This window comes from Tympanuchus pallidicinctus, unplaced genomic scaffold, assembly GCF_026119805.1.
Source record: "Tympanuchus pallidicinctus isolate F22 unplaced genomic scaffold, pur_lepc_1.0 scaffold3, whole genome shotgun sequence".
Classification (NCBI taxonomy): domain Eukaryota; kingdom Metazoa; phylum Chordata; class Aves; order Galliformes; family Phasianidae; genus Tympanuchus; species Tympanuchus pallidicinctus.
Genome location: NW_026294747.1, coordinates 14,323,985 through 14,343,086, shown reverse-complemented (window position 1 = coordinate 14,343,086; position 19,102 = coordinate 14,323,985). Strand labels below are relative to the sequence as shown.

Sequence of the window (19,102 nt, the reverse complement as noted above, 5' to 3'; positions counted from 1 at the left end):
GGTGCTCAGTCACCTACACAATAAAGAAGTGTTATGTTCGTGGAGAAGGTCATGTCTGTGGAGGGATTAGTTATGATCCACAGGAAATAGCTGGGATTTAGACAAATCTGGACTTTTTTTTTTTTTAAACTTTGCTCTTGCAGCAGTTTGTTTAGGGTGCCAGATGTGTAAATGTGATTTTGAACCTGTGCTGTGGATTGCCTAAATACTTCTGGCTCTGTATTTCACCTGTACGTTTAATTCTGTACCTGTAAATGTTGGAGTAGGAGTTTTGTGGAGGCATACATTAAAAATGTCAAGCATCGTAGTACTCTGGGAAACAGTTCTGGGCTTTAATTTCTTGATTTCTTGAAATTAAAATCATATTTTTTTATTCCTTATGTTTTTACCCAGGCCTTCTGGCCTTTCCATAATTTGCATGTAGGTACTCCTAATGGGTGTGATACATCAATGGATGGTGTGGCATTTCAATCTTGCTGACACCTTTTTATAGTGCAGATGATTGACTTCTGAGAATTATCATTTAAAAAAAAACTAAAAAGAAGAAGCATTAAGGAAAGCACGAAAGTCTTTATTTTGTTTCCTTTCTCTTTTTGCTTTTTAGTTTTTTATCCGATTCAAATTTTGCAAATGCAAGGAAAATAAATACAAAAAGTACAAGATATTATGGAAGTGTTTGAAGAAAAATATTTTTTAGTGCATCCAACCTTTCATTCCTTTGCTGTGAGAAAGTTTGCAGCTCTCAGCGTTTTTCAATGTATACCAGTATATTCACCATGTTTCCATGATACAGTACTTCCTATTTACAGTATTGCCTTTCTGATGATTCAAAAGTTAATAATAAAATAACTTTATTAAATAAAAAATGTGCGTGGCAGCTGGAAGACTTGGATATGAATCAGATGCGTTCTTGCATTTGACGTAGTTTTTTCTCCTGACATGCAACATTAGGCACAATAAATTTATGTAACTGCTTGTTTACATAACTGAAGTTGTTGAAGTTTGCCCTAACAGTGGCAAGTGTTGTATGTGGTGGTGGGAGGAGTAAGACTAAATATTCTTAGCTGAAATATTCATGCAGGTGAAGCCAAGTTTCCTCAGCAACAGTCCTCTGAAACCATCACCATAGTTGTACTGTGGCTCAAAATACTGCTTACCTAAGCTGTTTAATATGAAATTTTAAATTGATGAAATTCAGTGAAGTCTGTAGAAATGCTGATTGCATTCCATTAGGTAAGCCATTCATTGAGAATTTAGGCAAATGGGAAGGGTTTACTCTATCAACCAAGTAATCAGGCAGGATATTTTGTGAAGTATGAGGATGTAGTATAATAACACTCAAGCTATTTTTTGGAAGGTCATTCAAAAATTCAGGTTTTGAAAGCTAAGAAAATAATTATAGTAAATGTTGCCTTTTAAGCTCTATCCATGTACCGCTGCAAAAAGAAAGGGAAAGGCAAAGGGTTTTGCTCTCTGGTTTTATTTGTGGCAGTAAGCTGAGACAGAGATTCCCCATTATGCCTGAAAATGGGAAGTAAAAGCAAATTTACTTCATTTCCACTATCAAATGTCATCAGGAATTTAGAGACAAGGAGAGAGATGGTAGAAACCATTAATGGAGGACGGTTGAAGCAAGCAAGCTCACTTTGTTTCTTTTTCAAATTCTTAACATTAGACTCCATCCAGAGAATGCAGGTTTAGGTGCAGGTGCTTTGCACAGAACGTTTCCCAGCTTCTCTATGAGCTGTGTTTCCTGTGGGAAAAAAGTGTTTCTTAAAAGGATGGTGGAAGAAAAATGCATATTTTGCCAGCAATTTTATTCCAATGTTTTGTAGACAGAGAATAAAGAGTTAGGAAAATCCCACTCCACTGAGGCAGAATTTGCCAGTGAAGAACGAATGAGGAATGAAATCTGTTTTATGCCCTTCCTGTTTCATCCCTTCATGGCACTGTCCAGTTGCCTGCAGTACATCCCACAGAAGCTCCAGTTAATGAGAACCATACTAATCCTTTTAAAAATGCTCAAATATTTTCCATGTGTACTGCAATAGAAGCTGTCCTGCTGAGACTTTTTCCAGACAAACCTATTTCTAGAAAGGAAGTGTTAGCAGGGAAGTTTACTAGTTGAGATGATTACTTACAACATCTGTTCTTAATCCCCAGTAATTGTGTCTCATGTTTATCTCAATTTGTACTTAGTTGGAAGAGAATGAGAAGTTTTGCAATCTTGGTCTCTAAAGTAGAGGATGATTTGCTGATTAAAAGAAGGAAGCTTTACAAGTGGAAAGTGGGTGTGATTTCTATGCAAAACTATTAAAGGAAGGTCATGTTAAAAAATTATACTCCAGCTAGTTTATACAACTGTATTTGTCTGAATATAAAGGAATGGCAAGAACTGAAAAGACTTGCTCAAGTTCCCAGTGAAGAAATCAGTGGTAGTGCTGAGATTAGTCCAGTCAGACATCAAATATGTTAGGATAAAATTAGAATTATTAATTGTGTGATATGATATCCCTGAAGGAGAACGAGGTCAGATAATCAGAATTATGTGGGTTTTAGTAACATCTTTCTTACTCTTACCATAGGAATCAGACTGTTAGTTGCATATGTGGGCATTCTGTGTATTAGAATTGTTTGTGAAAATAGCAGCTAGTGATGTACCCATTAGAATGTCTGAGAGAGCAGTAAGTTGATTACAGGCACATTTTTTCTTGACTTGTTTTTAATTTTCTAGGAAGGTATAAAACATGAGCTTGTGAATTTCAGTTATTTTGTATCAGTTATACCTCCTTACAAAGGCATGCTTATTTCGTATTGATGATTTGAGGTTAATCTATCTGAAAATGTATTAAATGTATAAAAATGAAATGCAAACCCTAGTACTTCATCACTTTAAGATTCTTTGACCTTTGTTCAGCATTCTGCTGCCTGTCTCTGTTTTCTTTCCATAAAGGTGTACTGTAGACATTTCTTTACTCATAATCTGCCTGTATTTTGCCAGAGCTGTTTTAGGATGGCTGCCAGGGAGTTTGGAGCTTGACATACATGGAGTGTAGTTTATGTTATGCGGCATGTGGAAGGCTTTGTGTGATCAGGTGAAATGCTGACGGGTTGCAGAATGAAATCCTGGAGCTCTTTCTGCAGAGTAACGTTACTGATGAAAAACTTCTTGCCTTGACAGCCCTGTTGACTTGACTTGTGATGAGCAGCAAATCAGGAATACGAAAGACAACCACTTTAGTGACCATAACTGTAATGAATAGAACCCCAGCAATATGCTCTGGCTGCTGAGAAGGGCGATGGTATTCTGGGCTGCATCAGGCAAAGTATCACTGGAAGTTCAGGTGATCCATTCCCTTCTCTTTGACACCTGAGGTGTTGTGCCTTGTTCTGTTCCCCCATTACAAGACATATGTGGACATACTGGACAGAATTCAGTGCAGGGCCGCCAAGATAGTGAGCACTTCTCCTCTGAAGAGAGGCTGAGAAAGCTGGGGGTGTTTAGTTAGGAGGAAGTTCAGGGGGGTCTCACTAATGTCCATAAATACCTGAAAGAAGGATGCAAAGAGAATGGAGTCAGGCTCTGCTCAGTGGTGCCATTACAGAACAAGAGGCAGTGGGCACAAACTGGCACTCCTCTGATCATCAGGAAGCACTTCTGTGCTGTGCAGGTACTGGGGTGCATAGCCCAGAGGCTATGCAGTGTCCTCCTTGGAGAACATCAAGCCATCTGGATGTAGTCCTGGACATCCTTCTCCGAGTGTCTGTGACTGAGCAGGAGTTGGACCAGATGGACCAAGCTTGCCAACCTCTGATCCTTTGATTTCTGTGGGATTTGTACAGTGGTCATTCTGGCATTGTGGTGACAAGACTGAAATAAGACTTCTTGGTGGGTTAACAGATACAAGAAGGTATAAAATTCATGAAAAGAAATTTGTTCTTTCTAAAACAATAAGCCTAACTAGGTCTTTGCTTAATTTTTTCACATGAAGTACCTTAAAGTTTCCATATAGGTAATTGTCTTCTGCAGTGAATTAAAATGAACCACAGTCTTCTGGGTACTCTTCTTAACAAAAGGTATACTGCAAATAAATTTCAACTCTAATTAATATAAGCATTAAGTCAGCTAATGGAATGGTTAGAAATGCTGTCACCAAAGTTTAAGTGACTCTTGATGCATTCATGCAACCATTACTCAAAAGACAGGTTTTTTTTTTCATCTGTCCTTCTGCATCCACTGATGTAACAGACACAATTGCTGTGCAGTATTCAGTGTTTTTAACAAACTTTGACTTTTGATATTGGTTTAGCAGCAGAGAATCCCCATAAGCTTTATGCAAAGATGCTAACAATAATGCAGAGTTATCTTTGTTACAAACTGGTTTGATTATTTTAGATTGTCAGGCAATGAAATATGGATGTGTATCCATTAACTGTAAGATCATTGTGGATTAAAATACGTAGAGCCACAAGCTGTAAGGTTGAGCATGACACAAAGCAAGCTATGATTGTGTACCTCAACTACTGATTGTTTCTGACAGGCATATAAAGCAGCTGTTAGGCAGGAGCATTGCCTTTCTGTCAATAAGGAAACAAAAGTTACAGTTCAGGATGCTTTCCAATGCTAGCGAGAGTATGAAATCTTATGAATAGTAACGATAAGTAGCTATGCTCACTTCCAGATAATCATAACTATGCTGACCTGAGTAAGTTTCTGTAAGAATGGGCAGAATGCTCAAAAACATGCTTAATTCTCTTATTCTCCAAGTTGGGGTGTCATAGTGAGCTAAGCTTCCTATGTATGAGAAGGAGTGTCAGTGAGAATTTATTCATGCTGGAAAGACTTCAGAAGGGAAGTGCTGCTGTTCTATCTGTATAGCCCAAGGTAGGATCATGCTTAGGATGGAGCTGGGGCAGAGAAAACCAGGCACTAACACCAGTACTGGTTGGCTAAGAGTAGCTCTTCAAGGGGTTAAAATTATCCATAACAGCCACTAAAAAAGGGCATTTTGAGTTGTGCTTAGGAGTAAAACACCACCATATTGAATAGAGGGGCGGTACGTCTTTAGGGTAAAGATGATTACCTTTCACAGTCCTAGGAAATGAATGAGGTTTGTTTCGAATGAGGAAGGTTTTTGGTAAAGAAACCTGAAAAGGAAATGCGAAGTTTTCAGTTTGTACTTATGAGCATATCCAATTGAATAGAAAAAGGGTCAGATCTGCTGAATCTGTGGAACAACTGCTGTTAAAATTTCTGAAGACTGTATATGAATTTAGTCATAGAGACCAATTTTTTGGAGACAGTAGTAATTCTGGACAGGACTGTATCTGGAAAAAAAAAACATAGGAAGGAAAAGAAAAACAGAATAAAACTTTAGATATCTCATAAGAATTTTTACAAAACATTTCTGAACAGGCAGTTTTGGTGGTGTAAAAGAAAGAAAATTCCTAGCTGGGATGCCTCCGATGTGTCATGAGAATTAAGATCTGATAAAGTAACCATCAAGGAGAGGTCTCTATAGGAGGTGTTACTTCTTTTTTCTCTGAATTCTAAATGGCTGTGACTGTATTTATTTTTATTTTCCATGAAGGAAAATTAATTATACATTCTACTAGTGATAGACTCTCACAGGAGAGAAGGGAAAATACTAAAATGCAGTTAGGACTGTCAAGTGAAAGATACCCAATGTGTGGGCAAATCTGTATCCTCAAATAGGAAAAGCAGAAAGCCCAAGAGCTTTTGAGATGTATTGAGAGAAAACAGGAAGATGTTAGGGGTGAGTCTAGGCTGTGATAAAAATAGCAAAGAAAAAGAAATCAAATTATGCCTTCATGACAAAAGAGTGTTTATAGCTGACTTCAGAACCAAAAGGGCTAAGTGAAGTTTCCTTGTGTTTTACAAAATATAGAAGTTCTGTTTACTTGTAATTTGAGCTATGCAAGAAAGGAATGCTCAGAACAATTAAGAGGATTAGAGATATCATGACACTGCAGTGAGAAACTTTGGGTGAGAAAATAGAACTTGGCCTGAGAGCTGTACGATGTAAGCTGTTAGTGCTATAAAGCAACTGTATTAATAAAGATCTGTTGAAATAATTATGCTGTACCTCAAGGAGCCTTCTGAAAAGAGTTGCAGAAGCATCTCCTCTGAGGAATTTTTCAGAGCAAAATGCAGTGCATATGAAATATATTTCTGAAGCAGGATTCTGATTTGGTACCTGGTTTTGTTTTCTGCTTTCTTCTGCGTCTTTCTCTGTATAAAGCAAAGCTGAGCCTGTAGCTGTTTGTGTGATCTAATGTGGAACGGTAGGCTGGAAATTCATCATTCATGTAGAAGGTAAGCAAGAATGAATTGTCTGAAAATAAACCTGAATTCTTATTTGGCATGAACAGCAATGTTTTCCAATTTTTCCCTTTTTTGCAGTGAGTGAAATGCGGAGTGTTTGGTTTTCTATAGCTTAGCATATTGTGAGAACTTCTATAACACTTGCTGATGTTTTTTTCTGATGCATCACAGCAGTGTTTCATAGAACATCTCGTGTAATGTGAATTCCTTGAACTTTTCTTGACACCTCAGCATGATTACATTTTGGACATAATATGGGCTTTATATTGTATTAAGAACTCCCTAGATCTTTATAAATGGATCCAACAATTGTCTGCAAAATAATTTTATAATGCACCACCTCATAACTTTTATTTACAGCAATTACTGTATGTAGACCTGTTGTCTACAAGGAGCTTTACGAGAGTCATTTAATACTTACAGAAATTTTTCAGTATGATGGTGAAAGATGAAAGTCTTCTGCCTTTGAAGCCATGCTTTAGCGTATCTCATTCTAAACTTCATTCAAGGGATTTCCTTTTTCAGTCACTCCAGAATTCAGTTTGTCATAGGAGTTGATGAAGGTTAGGCTTGGCATAAGCGTTAGAAGGATTTAAAAACATAGCATCCTGCAGGAGAAAGGAATAAAGCAATAAAACATTGCATGATCATTGAATCAATATTATACCATTTCCTCTATATTAAATTTTTTTCATTTGTTCTGAAAAATACCTATCTGTTTACTTCTTATCTTCTGTAAATAGCACACCTACTTTTTTTACCCCTCCTCTTTCCTCCTCCCTTTGTATCTCCTCCCCTGTGATGGAATCAATTGCATCAGTGGATATTATATAAAGAAATGCTTTCAGTGGTATTCGCAGTTCACCCACCTTAGCCGCCATGGGGCTAAGAGCTGCCGGCCTTCTTGTGCTCTGGCTGGCTCTTTCCAATACAAGTGAAATAAGAAAAGGTAAGCTCTAGAAACAGTATGGTGGTGGATCACCTCTTGGAAATGGGAGAGGGGGGAGTTGAAATATCACTGCAGAGTAGGAGGAAATACGTTTAAATATTACAATGGAGTTTTAAGATCTCTTGATTTTCTTTAACTTTCAAATACCAAGGCTGCATGGCTTAGCCAACATGGGTAGATACAATCACTCTTTGGAGTGATTGGCTTCTAAAGCACTAATCTTTAGTTTGAAGTACCTGAAAAATACTTTCATTGTTACTTCTTTCCGTATGTTGAGAGCTTCCTAGGTATTGCAACCACTGCACAGTAGGAAATTATAGAATTTGGTTGATTAATTGTTACAGCAGTGAGGAAAGCAGATGATTGTGCGTTACTTCGTTATTTTTGAACAACATAAATGCTTTCTTCTGAAGTCAATGGATTAACATTAGACAAAGCTCATTTTGTCATTCAGGACATGAATAATCCTTTCCTGTAAGCTCTAATTTGTTCTGTATGTTATCAACTTAGTAGTGTTGAAATGGAACTCTCAAACTACGAACTATTTTTATAGAAATAGGTTATGAATTTTGTGCACTGGTTGGGCTTGGGATATTGATCTTTGTTTGCTGTGTCTTGAATTTAATGATAGAAAGAATTGGGTTGCATTGATCCTAGTTGTGACCTCTGGGAGAATCTCTCTGTAGCCTTCATTTTGTAGAGAGAAGCACTGATAAGCTTTGGTAGTGCCAGAGAGGCTGGATGCATCTGTTATTGCTAACCATCTAAGTGCGATAACTTTGACATTGTCATGATAGTTCTGCTTTCTCAAATTAAACATTGCAAGAAAGCCCAGTGAAGATGAGTAGTAAGTGTGCTTGTTACCTTGGCAAGCTTCCCAAGTATGCTCTGCTTTTATTCTCAGCCCTAACATGCAGCATCTTGATATTTACCATGGCTGGGGAGGGAATGAATTTCAGAGCATTAGCTTAATCATCTGCTATTTTTTTGTTTTCTACTACACAATTATTCTCTACCCTATCTCCTACAAAGGCATGTGGTAGTAGAAATCCTTTTGCCCTCCAGAAGAGTTGTGGAACTTTTTTGGACTCACAGTGCTGTTTCCTTTCAAGTGCAGGTTGCATCAGAGGAGAAAAGAACTCTTGGGAATATTTAACATTGCTAAACTATTACTGTGATTCATAATAAATTCACATGTTGGCAAAGCAAGCCAATGTACGAACTTGTTAGTGGCCAGACAGTAAATTTACCAATCTCATGCAGGCAATTTCCTTCTCAAGTGAGGACTACGTGGTATATTCAAGTCCCACCAGTGTTTGTTGACATCTTGCTTTCCTTTAGATACTCACATTTTTTCTGTTAGTATGCAGATACTCAGTTAGACTTCAGATCTGTGGCGTCACCATGAGTGTAATTGCAAATGGCTTTTCCTGCATGCTGCAACCCTTAACTCTTCTTGACTGTAGCTCATTTATTTCACTTTCCTGACTTTCTTTTTCATAACTTAACAGGAAGGACAAGAAACCATGGCCACTATGTCTGCAGCACCTGGGGGAACAACCATTTCAAAACATTTGATGGAGATATCTATCAATTTCCTGGCACGTGCGAGTATAACTTTGTTTCTGACTGCCAAGACTCTTACAGGGAGTTCTCTGTCCACATTCAGCGTGCTCTGAACAGCAATAACCACCCTGAGATCCAGTATATCCTGGTAACAGTCACGGATTTCACGGTGTACCTCAAGCCCGATCTGGCTGTTGTGGATGGGCGGATGTAAGTACATTTAGTGTAAAGGTGCTGGGAAGATAAAAACAGGATTGATTCTTTACACATCTGTCTGCATGCCATATAGGATAGTGGCTAAAAGCATTTCTACTAATAAAAGAATTAAAAGAACATTAGAAATCCAGCGTAAAAACAGCTTTAGGAAAGGGCTTTACTGTTAATAGTCATTTCTACGTGGGCATAAGGGATGATTTAAATGCAAGACAGGAAAAACCTTTAGTGAATCTTCTTCTTCTAATTGTGCAGAAAACAAAATGCAGCTCATAAGCCAGATCTTTCACTGTTGTGAAATGATGTAGCTTCATTAGCTTTTTGGTATCACCTTGAGTTTATGTTAGCAGATGGTCTGTCTAGCAAATCCTCAGAAGTAAAACTGTGTTTCTATGCAGTCTTCTCTTCCTGGAAGTAGACATGTATTTTTTTCTGATATTCATAAGAATTTCCATAAAGTCCAGTAACCATTCCTCTTGCAATTATGGCAGGTAGAGTGTAGATCAGAAAAGGGATTTGTGTGTGGCAATACGTATCGTGAAAAAACTTTTCCAGTAATGTGATCACACAAGGAATTAGCCTGACATCATTATTCATGTCAACTTATGTCTTAACCTAACCTTTCAGACTGTATTTATATATGTAGACTGAAAGAAGTGAAGCAACTCATAGGTTAAGACATAATTCTGCAGGATGAAAGTGAAAGAAAATGGATGTTAGTATATCTTAGAGTATTTAAAAGGAAAAAAATCTATTTTCAGTGTAGGATCGGATTTTGTCTTGACGTTAGCTTTTGATCTGAAGTGTGAAATACACTGCAGTGAAAAACTGCTCAAAATTAGACAATAACAATCAGTTTTCCAGGGATCATACCGAAACAATAACAAAATGACATGAAATTATACAGAATGCATTCTTGTCCCAAATTGAAGAACCCCCTCATCATGTACTTGGATCATAAAAAGAGCTCCATTAAAAATGTTTAGAAATCCTTTCTTTGAATCATTTCATCACCTCTTTTTATCTTATTGTTCATAAAACAACAGATCCTTTGTGAACAGAGGCTTGTAGAACAGGTTTTCGCTACATGCAGGACTTAATTTTTGTAGAACTTAATTTTCAAAATACTCTTTAAACAGCGTATGATCCATTGCTATATAAAACATAGTATTTCACACCACTGAAGTGAAATCTGTAAAGCAGATAAATATATGAATTTGGCTTTTGGTACCTGATGATCTGGAATGTCCAAGTATTAGGATAAAGAGAGATATCTCACTCTACAATATCTGAGGTGAAAAGTTGCCCGTTTTTTTTATAATCCCTCTCTAAAAGCACAATCTATTAATGCCTCATTGTTAAGGATGGACAGTGCAGCCAACAGCAGAAATAATAGCCTGAGTTCCTGCCTAGTATTATATGCCTAAATCATTTGGCCATGTGAAAAATACCATGTGAAAAGATAAATAGTTGGAAATATCCCAGTTATAAGTAATAAGGAGTTAAATTCTCCCAGTCACAATAGTGGTTACATCCAGATGTGCACAGATATATGAATCCTGGTAGACAATAATTGTACTGGCAAATGGGTAGAAAATGTACTGGTTATTTTGTCTGGATTCCATTGTACACTATTTTTTGTTTGAACAGACAGCAGCCCTTTAGATTTTATAGGTTAAGGCTGCTTGCCACATTGCCTTTATTGCTGAATGAATTTCAGTGGTGTGACTTGTGACATAGAGACTGTAAAACAGATATAGAAGTATAGGAGAGATGTCTCATGAATTGATTCCTTATCAAACAAAAGCATCTATACTCAGCCTTCTGCAAAATATCTTGTCATGTTACTGCCTTCCTGTCACTGTTAGTAAGCTTGGTCCTGCCTACTGAAAACGACTGGGCTAACTACTGAAACAAATGAATGAATTCCTCTTAACCTGCTCCCTTCTGTTCCCATTTTTCTACCACTTTTGTTAGCATGTGCTTTTTGAATTCTCTCTTGAAGAGAAAGATCTTTTTAAAGGAATATCCATTCTCTCTGGAGTGATTACCGGAGTCTTTAATATAGAAAACTTTGATTTAGGCTATTATGCCTTTGGTAAGGGTCTAGCCTGGTCCAGTATTAAATGGTTATGTTGGTGACCCTGCATGTGGCAGGAGGGTTGGAGATTCATGATCCTTGAGGTCCCTTCCAACCCTGGCCATTCTGTCATTCTGTAAAATGATTAATGAGCATTTGAATATCCTCTATTAATGCCAAAGTGATGATGGATTTTCCTTTAATTAAGTTAAAGACATCTGACTTCTTTTTTTTTTTTTTTTGTCTGAAAGAATCTGTGCTCTCAAGGAGCCTTTTACCTCTGATGCTGTTTTATGATTTTAAGACAGTAGATTATCTTGTTGAACATCAGCGAAAGAGGATTGTGTGTTTCACTAAAACAATACATCCTGTACAAATAGGGTCAGAATAGAATAATTTAGTTGGAAGGGACCCGTAGACAGAGTTTAGTCTAACAGCCTCACTACTTCAGGGGTAACCAAAAGTTACAGTATGTTATTAAGGGTGTTGGCCTCATGCCTCTTGAACAGTGACAGGCATAGGACCTGTAATTGAAATAGAGGCTGGTTCCTCCATTCCTTAGACTATTTGGCATATAATAGACATTCATGTTGCTCTTTGTATTTCTCTGCTAATGCAAAGTCTGATTTTCTTTCTAGTGTCAAGACACCTTACTACAGCTCTTCTTTGCTCATTGAGAACAATGGCGTTTATATGAAGGTTTATGCCAAAGTAGGTCTAATCCTCATATGGAATCAGGAAGATGCACTGATGGTATGTAAAATCAATTTATTTTTAATTAGCATTTCCTGGGTTTCACAGACCACTGTAGGCTGAATAGAAGTAGAAGTTCATGGACTTTACTGAGCTAGACTGTTAGACTTACTCATCCAGCTGGTACTTACAGTATGTAATTTTTAAAAGGTAAAATTCCTGTCTCTGCAATGTGACAGAGTTAGTAATGTAGGGTGCAGATGATCTTACTACTCTAAAGAAAGGGAGAAGCAGATTTCTGCAAAATAGCTAATGCTTTTGCTGTAACACCCTCACAATCAGATCTTCATTTTCCTTCATGTGTCTTTTAGAAGACTGCCATTATCTGCTTGCCTAATTTTCAGCATGGCTTAAATTTTATCCCAGCAGTTAAGAAAAAGGAGGAAAAAAAGTACAGAAATTTACAGAATGTTTTCCTTTTCATCTTTATCAGCATGGTGTTTATAGCCTTTATTAAAATAAAGGACATTTTGACTCATCTTTTTTTTTTTTTTTATTTTATTTTTTTTACTATTTTTGGATCCGATTGTTTGTTTCTTAACTGTTACAAACTAATTTGCAGTGAAGAAACAACAACTTCTGGGAGTGTTTTGGATTTGCAGTCTGTTCTATCATTTAGCAACTTCCCTTTCAATTAAACATACTCATTTTGGAAGGTCTTCATGCTCCACCTAATTCTTTTTTTGTTGCTTTTTTTTCTTTCCATTATCTAGGTGGAGCTGGACAGCAAGTTTGGTAACCAGACATGTGGTCTTTGCGGGGATTACAATGGAGTTCCTATCTACAATGAGTTTATTAGTGGAGGTGAGTCATATATGTCACAAACGTGTATACTGTATGCTTTGTGACAAATATCACAAATACAGGCTCATAAGCATTGTGTATAGGAGCATCACAGGAGGGCACATTTTATCTCAGATATTGCTGTGTTTTTCCCAGAGTGAACATTATGAACCAGTGCTGCTTCCTTGATCTAAGATTCTTTCATTCCAGGTGCATCATCTTCCCTTTCTGCTGGCCTTCTTTTCTTGTTATGATGTTTAAATTGTTAAGTACACTTAAAATAGACATAATTGAGAAAAGAGATGCACATCTGACAGACAGAGATTGTATCATAGTAACTGTTTTCCTTCATCAGTAGAGTCTCAGGAATCAGATGGTCCTTGTCAACGTTTTGTTCTTAGTAAGGCCTCCTGTTAATTTTTTCTCACAGTTGCAAGCTACAATTCAATTACGTATGGGAATTTACAGAAGATAAGCAAACCCAATGATGAATGTGAAGACCCTGATGAAACTCAGGCTCTCCCAAGCTGTACTGAGCATGTGAGTAAGCCTAACTTCAAGTGAACTTCACTTTCCTGGACACATTGAGACATCCTTGCACTGTGAAATGTTAGTTTGTGAAGAGGTGTGAAGACTTTATCCATTCCAGGGCAAATGGTTTATTCTTCATTTCGTGTGTAAATCTCTTCAGGATATTACAGTTTTCATTACCAGAAAAGGAAGTGTGTAGGAGCTCAGGTGCCTACAAGTCTCCTAAATACTTGTACTCTTCCTTCCCAGCGTGATGAATGTGAGAAGCTGCTGACCTCCTCTGCATTTACTGATTGTCACTCACGCCTTAATCTGGAAACGTACATCCAAGCCTGCATGCAGGACAAGTGTTCATGTGAAGGAAGTGAGGACTCCTTCTGCCTCTGCAGCACCATCTCTGAGTATTCTCGCCAGTGTTCACATGCAGGTGGCCGGCCGGGTGAATGGAGGACAGAGAACTTTTGCTGTAAGCAGCTATGTACATCTTACAAAGAAACAAATATTTCACAGGGGTAGCACTGCGAAACATTTAAATAAATTCTCCCTTTACCAAGTGATAGGCATATGCCATAAATTACGTACCACTAGTGCAATATACAATGTACTGTGTTCTTTCTGTTTTCTTCTGTTACTTTTGTTATTAAGAAATCTTTTTCAGCTAGTAGAAATTATATTCCTGTTCAAAAGCTTGAGATCTGATGCTGTAGGTAAGACAGTTCATGAACAAAAGGAAAAAATAATAAAAAAAAAATCAAACAGAAAACAATTCAGAAACAGTAAAATATTAAGAATAGTTTGCAAAATTGAGCCTGGCTTGGGGCACCACTTATGTGAAGTGAGTGGGTCATGTAACCTGTGCTTTCTGATGAATGATGGACTTAACATTCAAATAATCTGATATCTTCTTCGTTTTTTTCAGACAAGACATGTCCTGGCAACATGGTCTATAGAGAAAGCAGCTCACCTTGCATGGATACTTGCTCACACTTGGAAATCAGCAGCCTTTGTGAGGAACATTACATGGATGGCTGTTTCTGCCCTGAAGGCAAGTGTATTTCTAGTTCTTGTATGTGTATATATCTGTATTATTTTTACATGTCTTTAAATGAAAAAGAAAACAATAAAACGAGAACAAAACCTAGGAGCACTAGCAAAGGTGGTCATAATTAAAATATTAGATGAAGTCAAATTATATCTAAAAAGTTACTACTGCTACTAATTATTTTGAGTGAAATTCTAAGACTTATTGTCAATCTTAGAAAAAAAATTACGGTGGTAGCCTTCATAGTATGCCATGAAAATTTTTGAAGTTGTTCGTATATGGTTTTTCATTTGTGTGCAATTATGTAAATAGATCTACTTAGAATTTCAAAGCTGGCTTAAAGTATTCTCCATGTGTCTTATGTTACAAAAAAGTCAAAATGCTTTTCTTCTCTTTTGGTAACCTCAGCCTCTGTTTTCTGTGTCAGGCTGAGTGTGTCTCCAATCTTAGTGTTTCTCTTCTGTGGAAACCGGATTTCAGAAGCAGCTGTAATAGTTTGCTGTTTTGCTTTACAGGAACTGTGTATGATGATATCACTGAAAATGGCTGCGTACCTGTTAGCGAGTGCTACTGCAGACTGCATGGAAAGGGGTATTCACCTGGAGAAACCATTAGCAATGAGTGTGAAGAATGGTAAGGATCATCACCGTCGTTCACCTTTCTTCAGCTGTATGTGTGTCTGTCCTTTTCAATCTTCCACTTAGTTGTAGATGACTTCCTGAAAACATTCTGAACTTATGTTTATTATATATGTCTATACAGGTTTTCTGAAAGATTTTCTTGTATTTATGCCATGTGATGAGAGAAATCTTTAGGGAGTAGTCAGATTTTTAATTTTTAAAATTTAAAACACCTGGGTATAGTTTGCTATTTGCTGGCTGTACAGATGCTTTTAGTGCTCTCAGTTCCTATAACATATACATGTATTTCTGGATTATTTATTGTTTTATAGCACCTGTGATTCAGGCAGATGGACGTGCCAAGATTTACCCTGTCCAGGCACATGTTCAGTGGAAGGAGGTTCCCATATTACGACCTTTGATGGGAAGAAATACACCTTCCATGGAGACTGTTACTATGTGTTGGCCAAGGTACTGTGTACTGTAGAGCTTTTCTGTCACACATTAAATGCGTCTGTGCACTCATATGTAATAGGTGTGAATCGTTGCTTTATTCCACTTTCATGGAATGAGGGAAGCAGAAATGTTAACAGCCTCAGTGGAAAATTCAGGATGGGCTGTTACTGCCCCATGGGAGGACATGGGCACTTACTGCAATGGATGTCTTACTTAGTCACTTAGCAGTCTTTCATATATATCAAGAAGCACGCTGACTGCATGGAAGGGTAGGCAGCAAAAACTCTGCAGTTCTCAGGATTAGAATGTCTCAGTCAGATCCGTTATAGCTGTATCTGTGTCTGTGTGTCAAAGTAAGTTAGGGAGAAGAGTTTGACAGCTATTTCATTCATTTGTCCCTAAAATATCTGGTGCGTATTTTCCAAAGATTTTGTTGAGCTAGAAACTGTACCATTCCTTTTCTTCTTTTTTTTTTTTTTTTTTTTGAAAGAGAGAGAGAGAGAGAGTTCATCTTGTGCTAAAACTGAGGTTTTAATAGCTAAGTTCTACAGCAATTGCTGTTGTAACCAGTGGCTTGAGTCTTAATTTTGGAAATCGTGTTGTGTGAGAGATTTTTTATTGGACTAAATGGACATTTATTTCCCTGTGATTGTAGAGTGCTGTGAATAATACTGATGCCCTCCTGGCAGAGCTGGCTCCTTGTGGCTCCACAGATGGACAGACCTGTTTGAAGACTGTTGTGCTGCTAGTAGATGACAAAAAAAATGTAAGTGTTGTTTGAGTTCTGCTGGGTGTTTTGAAAATTAGCAAACATCCCAGAGTTTTCCAAAATCATCTGAAGAGGGTGGATAACAGAGCTCAGAAAGGCTGATAAAAACTAAAGCTTCTACCTCAGGAATTCAGAATAGGCCTCAGCTGAGCAAATGCTGAAATACAAATAAGCTAACGTTTTCCCCTTTCTCTGCTCTCTGCCGTGTCTCACCATCTTCCAGGCTGGTGAGAAAAAAAAAGTGCCGTCCTTCCTCCCCTTGTGGTATTTTACTTTTCTTCAAATTGATTTCCTAGATCTGAGTCTTTTTCAGAAGACGTCCAATCTTCTTCTATTTGTACTTAATTCATTAATAATGTAAATGATAGTGATGGGAAATCTTTAGTGCTGTTTTGCATTTTTGATTCATATTTATGTAAAGTCGTCTTATTTACTTAAGTATTATGTTTGGTTATGGGAATACCTGTATTATGTTTACACATAATTTTACATATGTAAACATGATTTTTCTCCCATGTTTTGGCTCTCCTATGCCCTTACCAGCAAAATTAAAAAATCACACCAAATCAGAAAACCATTTTTTTGTCACTGTATGTACAGACTAGCATTTTATGAGGGAGCTTAACAAACTACTTTCTTACTGCAACAGAATCATACTAAACCATTACATGTACCATTGCCTTTGCTTTTGTAGGAAACCAGAACTATTTATATATCCTGAAGTCCCAATATTTTCTTCTATTTGTATAACCACAGTGTTTAAAAAATGACAACTCAGTTTATTGCTTGCTATATTTTGTTATAGACAGATGTAATCAAACTCTAAATAGGAAGACTAAGCCTTACTTCTGTCATACATGCCCACTGCCACATTCAGTTTTAAGACAGATTCTTCCTCTCATAGATTTTAAGTTTTAGCCACAGTCTAAACGTGCAAAATATTTTCTCTTCACTCTCTGCTCTTAAAAAGTTACTTTTCTATCAATTTTTGTTCTTCTCAATATCTGGAACCTCATCAGTCCCGTTTCCCTTCATACAGGTGGTGGTTTTCAGATCGGATGGCAGTGTGTCACTGAATGAGATGACAGTGAATGTGCCTCATGTGTCAGGTAAGGACCACAGCCTTGCATGTTGTCATGAAGCTGATACTCCAGACGAGGTTGTACTTTTTCAGAGCCAAAAGTTGGAGACAGGCATATGGAATTTGTTCAGATGTTGAAAGAAGAATTAAGTGTATTTGGAGTGATTTTGAGGTAAATGTGGCTTGATAGCTTCCACTGACAATTCACAGAATCACAGAATCACCCGGGTTGGAAGGGCCCTCAAGGATCATGTAGTTCCAACCCCCCTGCCTAGCAGGGCCACCAAACGTACACATTCAGATCAGGTTGCCCAGGACCCCGTCCAACCTGGCCTTGAACACGTCCAAGGACGGGGCATCCACAACCTCCCTGGGCGGTGATCACTGGAAAAAAATCCCTTCACTTGTTTTGATTCAGCTTGAATATATTTTGGCATGTAACTCAGGAAAGAGAACTTTTCATGGCTGAAACTTAAATTGAGTAAGTCAGTTTCCCTAAGAAGAGGGGTATTTAGAATTTTCTGAGTATGTGATGTGGGCATATTCTGGCTCTCAGTGTTATTACAACTCAAGCTCCCACTTCCTCTCCGCACCTTTTTTGTCCATGGGCAGAGAGCCTGGCAGAAGATAAGTGCTACGTTGACCAAAGCAGGGAAGATAGATGTACTATGTGGAACCCTGTTATCTTCCCTTTTAGCTTGGGATACCTGCATCTTTTTATATAATCAGTAGACTCATGCACTTTCAGAATATGACTCATATGGCCTAATTCACAAGCCTAAGTTCTGGTGGGATGTAATTATCAAACAGCAACTGTGAGGTCCTGCAGCAATTTCTGAAAGTAATGTAGAGCTTTTACATTCTATCACTCCTTTTTAGATATGCTCATGCTGCACATTGACACAGTATTCATGGAAGGGCAGTTGTGAGTGCTTGTCTAAAAGCAATTACAACATCTTAGCTACAAGTTCAGAGAAATTAAACTGTTCTAGGCAATAAAACAGACCATCTAATAAATAGGGCATATAATAATAGATTTGCTATAGGAAATTATCGATAGCTAGGAAACCCAATTCCTCTACTGATTTTAAATGTCAGTTCTAGAGATTGTTCTATTATGGCTGGTTTATGCTATGCTATTCATATAGAATATAAAAAAATCCACAGCATCCTGTTGTTTCTTATTACCGTATAACCAACTGAGGCATATTTGCATTTGATATAACATCTGCTTGTTCCCTTTCTCAGAGATATTTAGGCTGAGTCATAGTCTATCATTGCAAATTGTTCTGAGGCAGTGATATTAATTCATAGATTATCATCCTTTTTCCGTATGAAAGCAATATAAAAAAGGCAGTGTGTGATCTAAATCAAATGATTTTTTTCTAATCTCTAGGATATGAAATTAATAACAATTGTTTCTTTCAGCAATCTATGTGTGTTCACAACACAGTTCTTATTTTGTTTTTCAGCTAGCTTCTCAGTTTTCAAGCCATCTTCTTACTACCTCATTGTACATACTTCTTTTGGGCTTCAACTGCAGATTCAGTTGTCTCCAGTCATGCAACTCTTTGTGACAGCAAATCAGACAGTCCAGGATCTTCAAGGCAAGTGTCCACTGAAATAGGAAGCAAAGCATGCATTTCCGCAGCTGTTGAGTCATACATTCTTCACATGGGTGGTAATTCATAGACTTACATAATGGTTTGAGTTTGAAAGGACCTTGAAGTTCATCTAGTTTCACCCTCTTGCAATGGCAGGAACATCTTCCCCTAGGTCACACTGTCCCATTGAGCCCCAGCTAGCCTGGCCTTGACAATTTCCAGGGATGGGAAACTCAGAACTTTTCTGAGCGACCTACTTTGGTGCCTCGCCACTCTTACGGTGAAGAATTGCTTGCTAATATCAGACTA

At 37.6% G+C, this 19,102-nt stretch overlaps 1 protein-coding gene across 1 annotated transcript in view; it reads left to right on the top strand.

Moving 5' to 3' along the window:
- Positions 1-7,216: 7,216 nt before the first annotated feature.
- The window catches only part of MUC2 (mucin 2, oligomeric mucus/gel-forming), a 72,075-nt gene continuing 60,189 nt past the window's right edge, over positions 7,217-19,102 (top strand). Inside the window, exons 1-12 of the mRNA XM_052692729.1 lie at positions 7,217-7,295; positions 8,807-9,071; positions 11,793-11,907; positions 12,621-12,711; positions 13,121-13,230; positions 13,471-13,687; positions 14,141-14,266; positions 14,779-14,896; positions 15,216-15,354; positions 15,995-16,105; positions 17,148-17,217; positions 18,662-18,796. Coding sequence (XP_052548689.1) covers positions 7,226-7,295; positions 8,807-9,071; positions 11,793-11,907; positions 12,621-12,711; positions 13,121-13,230; positions 13,471-13,687; positions 14,141-14,266; positions 14,779-14,896; positions 15,216-15,354; positions 15,995-16,105; positions 17,148-17,217; positions 18,662-18,796 — 1,567 coding nt within the window. The 5' untranslated portion in view covers positions 7,217-7,225. The remainder of the gene's footprint in view (positions 7,296-8,806; positions 9,072-11,792; positions 11,908-12,620; positions 12,712-13,120; positions 13,231-13,470; positions 13,688-14,140; positions 14,267-14,778; positions 14,897-15,215; positions 15,355-15,994; positions 16,106-17,147; positions 17,218-18,661; positions 18,797-19,102) is intronic.